We start from the raw sequence: 11854 nt of genomic DNA on the forward strand, positions 1-11854 counted from the left end.
TGTCTTTTAAAATCTTTAATATTATGCTCTTTTAAAGTAATATTTTATTCGTTATCTGCTAAATCAGCACAGAAAAAGCTATTCAGTTAAAAACACTGAACAAAAGCATTTTTAGGCATTTTTTAAATTGCAATGAATATGAAATTTTTTAAGTTAAAAAAAAAAGTTAAAGTTCTAAGTTAAAGTTGAGTCTTAAATTTGAGTCTTTATAGGGCCTTTCGAACCGCAGGAACCTTTTCATAGTACCGGAACTAATTGTGGAACTACCCACATTATTTAAAACACCTTGTAACGTACTGTAAACATTGTGTCTACTTATTTAGCAAGTATGACGAACAGCGATAAATATACGGACGCAGGCACTTGTAGCAAATGTAGCACTGCCAGTTGTCATTGGAGATTCGTAGTCCTCCTTTTCGTTCTTTTAATCACTTTACGTATACGTCAACATTCCATGTCCATTATTGTGAAACCCGTGAGACACAAAAAAAACACAACTCCGATCACAATGTCCTCCATCCTCTTGTTGTTAACATTGTTCTTCTTTGCTAACGTTGTTGAAAGCCAACACTTTGTTTATAATTTAGAGAGGATTCATGAACTTGCATAACTCAGCACTGAACAAAACTTATACCAATTAACATTGTGTTCAAGTAATCAAGATGTACTTTGTGATACAGTACTCAATGTTGGCAAAAAAAATTTGTAAGTAGAAACATTTGAAGCTCCCCTGATCAAATATGCCGATCGGGTCAGTTGCATTGGTGCTCCTAAATGTTTTTTTAATAGTCACACGCAGTTGTTTTCGGTCATATTATAGAGCCCTGATTTAATTTTCCGTTTCCAGATGTATAGATTATCTCACAAACTAGGTGAGTAACTCTTTGCATTCTGCCTTCATCTCTCAGATTCTGATACTGTGCTAGTGAAATGGTGAAATATGTGGGTTTAGCTCACATTTCCTTCCCAACTTTAATACTATCAACCCTTATTTAATACATGCAGGAATTTATTTCACCGGCACGGACACATTGTTCTAATATTAGTGCTAATGAGGAGCCGATGTTGTTGTGAGGAGGGCGTTGAGAAGGTGTCTTCCCATTTCTTAATGAGTATCCGACCAGACATGACTTCAGGGGCTGCTCTGATCTTGTCAAGTATCCAGTCATTATGCTCCATTTCCTTAGTGTTCAATGAGTAACAGTGATATTTCAAAGAGTTGTTGGGGGGTTTCAGTGTTGTTGAGGGAGCTCATAAATATTCCCAATTGCCCAGTGAAGCACCTGCTTAGCGGCCAGCAAGCCTATTGACATAAATTATATCTGCACTTGCATAAAGACCCTCAGTTTGGCCTCGGAGCTGAATGAATATGTTCAAACTGTAATGACCCACCTGTGCCCACTTCAAACTTCAGACTGCAACACTGTTTTTGACTGAACACAACAGTTGTTAATAAGGTGCACGTTCTCAGGAGAGATTGAAGGCAGCCATATTCTTCTCTTCACATATCGCTTGCACTGTCACCAAGGTAACAGAATGAGTGTAACTCAGTGCAACCACAGGTACACCATTGTCATGGCAACTGGTGAAGCAATCAGGAAGAGGTCAGTCATTCACCCTGCAACACAGGCAAGTTCCTTGTCCAACCTGAGCTCACGCCCTAGAAAAATAATACTATTATCTGACCTTTCTGCTTTGCTAAGGCAGCATTATGTGTGCTTAAAGCTCTAATGTTAGAGCTGTTACTGCTTTGAAAAGGTTACCTCTGATTTTTCCTGGAAAGCCCTAGAAAAATCATATTATTGATTTTCTTATGCGATAAGCCATATGGTCTGTGTCCATATGTACTACTGCTTGGTCCTTTTTAGTGATTCAAATCATACAGCTTTAACTGTAAGACTTAAATCAGTATAGTTATTAGCCCCTTTCACACAGTAATAACTGGAAATGACCTTAAGGCCCTGTTTACACTAGTGCGTGTTCATTTTAACATGGCATTTTAAAGTGAAAATGTTCCTCGTTTGCACTTGTATTTTCACTGCATTTCAGAAACGTTCTCCATCCACTCTACACAACCCAAAGGTCATGTCACTTGAGCGTTCATGTAGGTACAACGAAGAGCATGATGTTATTGTTTACACGGTTGTCGAGGGTACACAGAGCGAATGTAGGCAGCCACGCCATCATTTTCAAAAGTCTCCGGTTTGGTCTATTTACACTGTTTTCAAACTAAAACAGGGTCTATGGCAATTTCGAAAGTCTCAGTTTTCAAGGGTTGAAAACGCCGGAGTAGTGTAAACGACTTCAAACCAAACTACACAGCGCAGAGTAAATGCGTCATCTGTGTCAGAATGGCCTAGAGTAGATGTCTTACATCAGTGCATCTTGTTCTGCATTCACACAGAGCACATCGCCGGTAATTTGCTGGTAATAATGTTACAACTTCTCATACCGGTAAATTGCCAGAATGAATTTACCGGTATTTTTTTGAAAAAGTCCTGTTTATACTTGATCTCTTAACGGTAATTTACCAGTAAAGACTGTATATGTGAAAAGGGCTATTGACTGGTTGTTGATATGTGTAGTTAAGGATGTACTTTAGTAGTTTTGTCAGTAAAATTTTATATAAATAATAAAATAATAAAAGTAAATTAATTTTTAAATTAACAATTAATAAAACTTATTTATGAAAATATTAGACAAAGTCTTCATATAAAGTTAAGGCCAGTTATTATTGCATTCTTGCCACCCTAAAAGTTTTTTTAATTTATTTTGTATTTAAATTATCTAATTCTTTGGCAGTGAAATTGCACATTTTCAGTATGAAATGAAAATTCACCCTATATATTTTCTAAATGTAATTGATTTTATTGTGAACAAAATCATCCATGCTATGAAGTTATTTTCCAAGGACTACACAGAATACAGAATACACAGAAGAAGATGCAAGGTTTGGACCATAGCTTGAGTGAGGTCTGAGCATGAAGCGTGTTAAAGAGGCTAGCAGATGTTGCCCAGATGTGGCTGGTGGGTGTCGGAGGACCCCTGAACGGACCTTTCTACACACACTGACAGCTTTGTTCACCTCCTCCCCTCCCTTCTTAGGCTGTGATGCTGTCTCTCATGCCTGAGCTTTGAAGTCAGGACGCTGCACAGGAAGTAAGGGGCTGCAATCGATTTTCTTCCTGCATTAGGGCAGGAATGTATGACCCTCCCCTCCTCCTCATCGTGTTCTTCGTCCTCCTCATGTCTCTGTTCTGGAGCTGGTCAGGATTTTGGTTGTATGCATGATGGGTTCAAAGGCCCGTGTACTGATTCCATGTTTCCATCATATCTTATTAGCAAAAAGATGATGTTGATGTGGATTTTACTTTTTTCCTGTTGATCTAATATGTGTATCACAGTGAACCTGAAAAAAAATCAAGTGGGTCATTTCTTTGTCAAATCAATCAAATTGCAGAAACTTGCCCAGCTTAAATTTTTGATTTTGCTAATATTTTTTCTAAAGAATGACAGGCATGACATTGAATGACCCAAATGTCATTCCAAACCCATATGAACTTCTTTCATGCAAGGAATACAAAAAGAGAAGTTATTACATAAAATAGTAAAAGTAAATAGTAAAAGTAATGCACTGAAATTTAGGCAAGGGAAAATATTCAACTCAAACAGGTGTTTCTGTAAAAAAAAAAAGGACCAATATTTTTCGAGCAAGTACCCTAAAAATAGTCCTTAAAAGTCTTATGAAGTCGTGAAATGGCGTAAAAATTTTTTACCTATTTTGGGGGTGTTTATTGTTAAAAGAGCACCAGGGACATTCTGCTAAACATCTCTTTTGTGTTCAACAGAAGAAAACATGTCATACAGATATGAAACATCATGAGTAAATGATAACAGATCTTTTAATTTTGGTCCCCACATTCCTCAGGATGTAAGAAGCCATGACAGTGCAACAAGCCGCAGAGATCAGCCCATCTCAAGTCTAGGTTGGACTCATACGCGACCCAGAGAAGAGGAGGATGAAGACCAACATGAAAGGCTTCCTGGTGGCATGACAACATCTAGAGAGGAGCACTCTGGTATCCCATCAAGCCTTAATAGCACTCTGGAGAACATTGTGCAGCAGCTGGACATCCTGACCCAGGTGAACTGCTTTTTTTGGTCAAATAATCCTGTTTTCCTAGATCTACAGAGCAAATCAGATCAGATGTATTTTGTTTTTCTAGTCAGATCCAGTCCTCACAATCTGGAATTTTGTGTAAGGGCGATAGCTTTCCTCATGCAGAGGAAATTTTAACGCAAATTAACTGCATTGACCAACAGAAAGTGATTTGTGCGAACTGTGCTTTATACATTGCTACACTATTGACAATGAACAATGGACCTTTTTTGTCAGTAAAATGTGACTTTAACTGTGTTGGTTCTCTTCTCTCAGACCTTTGCTGTCCTCGAAGAGCGTCTTACGCTGACTGAAGACAAACTGAGGACATGCCTTGACAACCAGGTCCTGCTTCTACAACAGACACAACAAATTGATGGATCTGATCAGGAAGCCGAGGGACAATCTTTGTGAGGGATACCCCGGTGGTCCTCACTTCAGTGGTAATTTTCTCTGGCCTGCAGAGGGGGACACTCCAAATTCTTCATCTCTTTTTTTTTTGTTTTAGTTTAAAGACATCCAGCTGTGTCAATCCAAATAAGAACATTGGACTTAACAATGCAATAAAAAGTACACAAGATGAAAAGACACAAAGCAGTATGAGGGAAGGGCAGCAGGGGGATTTGAGGGATCATACAGCATGCTCACCCCAAAAAAAAAAAGTCACAGTAAGAGCCGAGGACAGCTGCAGCTAAGACAACATCCTGGTCATGTTTTGACAACAGCAAGCAAGACATATCAGAAAAGAGACTGATAGAACAGACAAACATGCACAGATTTTTACAGTATCCAGATTGGTTTGTGTCTGCTGCATCACATGTATTATGTCAATATAGACCATTATGAATGAATTACATCTTGAGTCTCTGGTGTGACTAAGTCCCAGGCAGCATGGATGGTTTGTACATGTGCATGTAAGGCCGAATAAGTGTCCTCAGAGACACTCACAGCCTTGTTTAATCTCTCTCAATCAGCCGCAGCCTTGTGGCTTTCCTCTGGTTGGAGGTCAGGCGGAAGCAGGAAGCCAATGGACAGAAGGGCTCAGCAGTTCTTGTTTGCTTTGTGTACCGCATCCTTCTGTGTACAGCAGCTCTGCTTAACTCTTCCCAACAGTCTTACATAAAAACAATGCATCCAACGGCAGAGAAAACAATTCATTTAGACCAGTTTCCCAAAGAAAAAAAAAAAGAAATACTTTCTAGGGTCACATCATTGAGGATTAGTGACATCCATTACAGTGGACAGATGATTAAAAGCCATTTATAACCATTCAGAGTGTGATGTTACCTATGACCCTTTCTCATAAGTTAGTTGTATTATCCTCTATATATGTTATGTTTTTATGACAGCATAAAATATAAATATATAAGAATTATTATTACAAATTTTCCTGATTTATCTGCAATCTATATTTATATATATGACAGAAAAATGTAAATTAATAATTGTAAATACACCAAAAATAAATAATAATTAATATATACATTTTCACTTTCACTATAAATTTCAAATTATGTTTGTTTTAAACACAACAAAAATATTCCAGTATGTCACTGTTGTTGTGCTGCAAATTACAACCAAATTTCTCCAACCACTTCCTGTGCAGCACAGAGTCTCGTACAGACAGCAGGTGTGCTTGTGACCTCTCTGTACAAAACACAAGCCCCTTGTCTCCAGTGGGTTCACCAAAAGAGGGCTAGAGCAACCAACTCATGAATGAAGAACAAAGAGAGGATAATGGAAACATATGCATGTCTGCCGGTGTAAAAGTGGTTGTGTTGGGCTGCCTGCTCAAGCATGTGTCTGTTGTTTATGGATTTGTGCACATGCAGGTTCTTGCAAGACCCACATATGTGGTTGCTTGCTTACGAGACAAGGGAAGGTAAACATTATCTTTAGCTCCCCCACAGACATCAGAGGACTAGTTCTTCCTCCTGTTAGCCAGGCCTGGTTGGCATTAAATCAGAGAACTTTGAGGAATTTCCCTCTGACCTTCTGTTCAAGGAAAAAAAGATAAAGATAGAGTAATTGAAAAGAGCTAGCTCATATTGTTTCTGAAATGCCATCTGCACAAAAGAAGCTTGCTCCATTTTTTTTTTTTAAATTTAGGGGAACGTCTGTTGAGAGGATTTCCATTTTAACAAGATGGTTTTATGAAGCGGAAAAAATAAATACAATTAAAAACCAATTGTACACCCCTATACAAAAAACAAATCCATTCAAATCAACTTCAAATAAAATAAAAAAATCTACAACACAACAATTTGCAAAGCAGCTTCACAGAAAATTAAAGTTTCTACATTACATTTATGAGTAGTTTATCAGTAGTGACTAGGTGATGTCCATATGGCAGATATATTCAGAAAATCATTGCATTTAGTTAATGACATATATTCAAACACACAGTGAACACTATTAACAGCAATGATTATATGCTGTGATCAAACAAATGGGAAAATTTGCTAGTTTTGTATGTTGGTTCAGAGTTAGTGTCATCGGAGTTGCTCAGAGGGGTTGGCATCTTCTCTTCGCAGGTGTTCGGTCATCTCGGATCTTTGTAAGGGCTGAAGACTGAAGCTTGTTTAATTCCTAGTTACCTCAGGGTTTCCATCCCATAGCAGAAACAGAGAAGCAAATACAGACAAATTACCCTGGCTGCTGTTTAAACTAAGCAAAAAATTATAATGTATTCAAACCAAGCAAAAAATTATAATGTGCATTTCATCAGATATAACTTGAGTACAAGATTATGAGATACATTATGTGAATGCTTGGCTAAAGAGATGTATCTTTAATCTGAATTTAAACAGACAGAGAGTGTGTCTGACCCCAAATGTTATCAGAAAGGCTATTCCAGAGTTTGGGAGCCAAATTTGAAAATGCTCTACCTCCTTGAGTGGACTTTGCCATCATAGGTACTACCGAGTTTGCGACCTTAGGGAGTGTGATGGATTGTAGCGTGATAGAAGACTGATTAGGTATGCAGGAGCTAAACCATTTAGGGCCTTATAAGTAAGTAGTAATATTTTGTAACTGATATGGAACTTAAAAGGTAGCTAGTGTAGAAATCGTAAAAATTGGGGAAATATGATTAAAAAAAATTCTTGACCTGGTAAGGACTCTAGCAGCTGCATTTTGGACAGCCTGTAGCTTGTTTATTGAAGAGGTAGCTATGGAACTATTAACATGTTCCATAGCTTGGCGATGTTTTTTATTAAGATAGAAGAATGCTGTTTTTTTGTAGCATATGAAATATGATTTTCAAAAGACAAGTCTAACACCCAAGTTTTTGACTGTAGAGGAAGTAGTCTCAGCCACAGACGGTCATGCCCACAGATGTTGGCTGAAATTCTGATGCATACGGCACACAAAATTGGAAAAAACGATGAGAGTTTAGAAGTCGTCATCATATTGGATAAATTATACAGGATTTCCGGGAGACGTACATTTCGGATCAGCTAAATGCATCATAAAATAATCAACCAAATCATGAACACCAAAATGATCAACTAAATAATGCCGTCCTGTTTACAACTGTGATAATGAGCGCTTATCAGGATCGACTAAACGCTGGGTTTTTAAAAGTATGTGAAATATTTAAAGTTTGCGGTACAGAATCTTTAAAGTACGTCCAAGAGTTTAACACATGGTCTGTTATTGTGGGGACATTTGGACACCCCTAAACATGATGCGGCACAAATTCAAAACATGATTGGTTGCTTTGTCTGTCAGTCTTATGGCCTCTTGGGTGGTCCTTGGCCAATGGGCCAATGTTCCCCGACCTTCTACCGTGAGTCTGAAGGTCCGGCTACACGAGACTACAGAGGAAGTAACAGTACATCCCTATAGATGCAAACTGTAATCTAAGAAATTCTGTGTGTACTGTTTTTTTGGTCCAATAAGTAATATTTCTGTCTTATCCCGAATTTAAAAGGAGTAGATTATTAATCATCCAATCTTTTACATTTTTAACACACTCTGTTAGCTTAGATAATTTAGAAGTTCCATCTGGTCTTGATTAAATATATAGCTGAATATCATCAGCAGCATAACAATGAAAACTAATCCCATATTTGTTAATAATATTACCAAGAGGCAACATGTACTGTATATTGAAAATAGCAGAGGGCCTAAGACAGATCCTTGTGGCACTCCATACTTTACTGGCATTAATTGAGATGATTCCCCGTTTAAAAAACAAAGTGGTAACAGTCAGACAGGTAGGTTCTAAACCAGGGGTCCTCTGTTGTAAAGCACTGCAATTTTTCTTTGGGTGTGATGAATGAAGCTGAATTACAAGACACTGTAGAGTCTATGTTTGTTATTGAATTTCTGATGCTATCTATTTTATCAGTGAGGAAATTCATAAAGTCATTACTATTAAACTGTGAGGGAATATTTAGTTTGAGTGACGTCTGATTATTTGTTAATCTAGCCACTGTGCTAAATAAAAACCTTGGATTGTTTTGGCTGTTTGCAGATATGCTCGGCCCTGGGAGCTTTTAGAACCTGTCTGTTGCTGGACATACTGTTTTTCCATGCAATTCTGAAAACTGCCAAGTGAGTTTTTCTCCATTTGTGCTCAAGATTGCGAGTTTCTATCTTGAGAGAATGAGTATTACTGTACGTATTTCTATAACCTTTTTTACTGGGGCAACAGCTTCTAATGTATTTGAGAAGATAGTGCCCATATTGCTAGTCATTTTCATCTAGTTCATGTGTATTTATGGATACATAGTGCAGTTGAAAACAAATCAGGCAGGTTATTTGTGAATCTATCTTTAGTAGTTGGAACAATTCTACCCGGAAGATAACGCTGAGTGCATGCACGATACAAGGTAGTGGTCAATAACAACATCACTTTGAAGTATTTTTTTATATATATATATATATATGTTTTCATATATATATATATATAGACACACACACACCACACACACACACACACACATACATACATATATATATATATCTCAGTAAATCAATTCCATGCAATATAATTAAATCTAGTGTATGATTAAAATGATGAGTGGGTTTTTGTGACGTTTTGCTTGACCCAAAAGAGACCTCAAAAGTCTGTAAACACAAATCCTACTGCATCATTTGTATTTTCAACCTTAAGCCCCTTTCACACTGCACGTTGGTCCCGGAAAATTGCCGTATCACCTTCTGTGTGAACGCAAACACGTCCCGGGATTGTTTCCAGGATCAGTCCCGGGTTGGGGACCTAGTAACATTGCCGGGTTCAGTCCCGGAACGAGCTCTGTGTGAACAAAAGCCAGAACCAATGCTGTAAAGGGTGTGTTGTTGTAATGACGCACCGTATCGTGCGATGACTCTTTTACCAGGTGTTTTGAAGGCAGATCAACGTTCGCGATGAAAAAATGTATGCAAAACTGTAATGAAGCAGCGATCAGTTAGCTCCTCACTATTCGCGCTGAAGCTGAGATCGTTTGCCAGCTTAAATCTTAAGTGAAAGTTAACATGCCTAGCGTTTTGGACTTGTACATTACACGTCACATCCTGATATCACGTGTCATTACGGGACCTTTATGGGTTGTGTGTGAACACGCACATATTCTGGGAAATCACTGGCAGTGTGAAAGGGGCAAAAATCTAGTGACCCGAGAAAAATTGCTGGACACATTACCCATGTATTTTCCGGAATGACAGTGTGAAAGTGGCTTTACTGAAGTGGAAGTTTCCGAAATTGGTGAGAGAAACGCTAGTTCAAGCAATTTGGGGTAGAGAAAACATTAAAACTCTTGGAAAGCTGCTTGGCCATTAGAATTAGGGGACCAGATTTGTATCTAATCATTTTGGTCTTTAAAGCTGAGTCAGATTCATTTGTTTTAGTCTTGTTATAAATCCCACATGCACTTATCATGAAATCTGTGGTTCATGTCATGACCTTTAAAACCATTCACATCTGTGTTTTAAAGTGTCTTTCCACCTTTTTTTATTTTTATTTTTTTGTCTGTCTGTCAGTAAGTCATAATACTTATTAAGATCTAAATAAATTTTAAGGCGTTGTACCTTAATCTTATTTTATAATTTTACTTCTAATCATTATTATCCTCAAACATTAAAAAGCCTGTGGAGAAATTCGATGCAGGATAAAAACTGCAACACATTCATAGCACTCGCTGTTAATAATAACGGAGTATTTGCACTATTTTTACCACAGCTGATGGAATCTTGTAGGTGTTTGCAAAAGGGTTGAGTCTGAAAATTTGCAATGGAAATTAAGACCATATGATGAATGAAGAACAATGGCTTGGGTTAACACGCACTGTTAAATTGTCAAAATCTCTTTAAGAAAGGTATTTTAAAAGGTGTGATGGGCTAATAACCCCCCACCCAGCAACTTTCCTCCTTTGTTTTTCCCCAGAACCTTAAAACAAGTCTTTTCTGCTAACCGAAAACCCCCTGTGCTCTTTTCTCAAACTGTTTTTTTTAAGCCCAACACCTTTTGAAGTCACACATTTGCACGGCCTGTAGCAAATCCTTTGACCCCAAATGTGTTTTAGTTTTCTTTGATTAAATACAAGGAACCTGACAAGGAGCCTGATGGGTTTTCAGAAGAGAGATGTTAAGTTCAAAGGACACAGAGGTGTGTTGATTACAACAGCTGCACTTAATAAAACCTCAGAGGAACATGAAAAGGGAAGAGTGTGTTTTTATTTCACAACTAACAGGGTTTTGTTGTTGTTGTGTTTTACATTAAAGTGGGTAGTAAAGTTGTTTTACAGATTGTTATGTCTGTCTTTTTGCTTATTTAAAACATTTTGTCTCAATAGGTCTTTTTATTCACCCGGGAATGCCATTTGTGTGGGAAATCATTGGTGTTAGGGAGTTTTTATACCACTTGTTGTGATTTTCCAAATATTGTTTCTGGGGGGAAAAAAAACGGAGTAAAAAAAATCGATTCTGTCTCTACAATTTCCTCTCACATCTCAAACTACCCTTTATTTTTTGTTATGCTTACATTTCACAAAGTCTAGAAAAGGGCCCTTTTCCTGTAAAGTCTCATGAGCTTCCGGTTTTCATAGATATGTTTTTTCTTTCTCGTGTCCATTCAGCTGGAGGAGGAAATGTGGGAACAGGCTGTCCCTGCTGCTGATAAGAAAGTACGGAACTTCCCACCTTCCCCATATGGGACCAGGCCTTTAACTGGAAAGGGGTGCTGCCAGGGGTCATTGCAAAAGCAAGAACATCCATCCTGTCTCCCCACAACCTGTTTGAGAAATCTGACCTTGTCAAAACATATTTTCTTTGTACTGTAGAAAAGATAAGATGAACAGAACGTCCTGTGGTGAAAAATACATAATTTTTTTTCATTGTTATTAATTGTAAGTGGGGTTATTGCACACATAGGTTTGCATAGACACTGAAATGTACATTATTGACAGCATCTAAAACCTAAGCACTTTACTATTTTAAATTCATAGAATATTATATTTATGGAATTAATAGGCTGATTTTATTGTGTTTATTAAAATGTGACTTCTGGTGCTACAGGTCCTTCTCAAAAAATTAGCATATTGTGAAAAAGTTCATTATTTTCCATAATGTAATGATAAAAATTAAACTTTCATATAGATTTTAGATTCATTGCACACCAACTGAAATATTTCAGGTCTTTTATTGTTTTAATATGATGATTTTGGCATACAGCTCATGAAAACCCAAAAT

The 11854-nt window shown here is 37.5% G+C and overlaps 1 protein-coding gene across 2 annotated transcripts in view; it reads left to right on the forward strand.

The window, feature by feature from the left end:
* The window catches only part of LOC109077310 (POC1 centriolar protein homolog B-like), a 36848-nt gene extending 25325 nt beyond the window's left edge, over positions 1 to 11523 (forward strand). The window contains exons 11-13 of one of the 2 annotated variants that reach the window (XM_042715873.1): positions 3929 to 4144; positions 4436 to 4602; positions 11242 to 11523. In XM_042715873.1, coding sequence (XP_042571807.1) covers positions 3929 to 4144; positions 4436 to 4573 — 354 coding nt within the window. In that variant the 3' untranslated portion in view covers positions 4574 to 4602; positions 11242 to 11523. Of the gene's footprint in view, positions 1 to 3928; positions 4145 to 4435; positions 5016 to 11241 lie in introns of those variants that run through there. The other variant, XM_042715872.1, reaches the window with a different exon arrangement.
* Positions 11524 to 11854: the final 331 nt, after the last annotated feature.

Source organism: Cyprinus carpio, chromosome A25, assembly GCF_018340385.1.
Source record: "Cyprinus carpio isolate SPL01 chromosome A25, ASM1834038v1, whole genome shotgun sequence".
Lineage (NCBI taxonomy): Eukaryota > Metazoa > Chordata > Actinopteri > Cypriniformes > Cyprinidae > Cyprinus > Cyprinus carpio.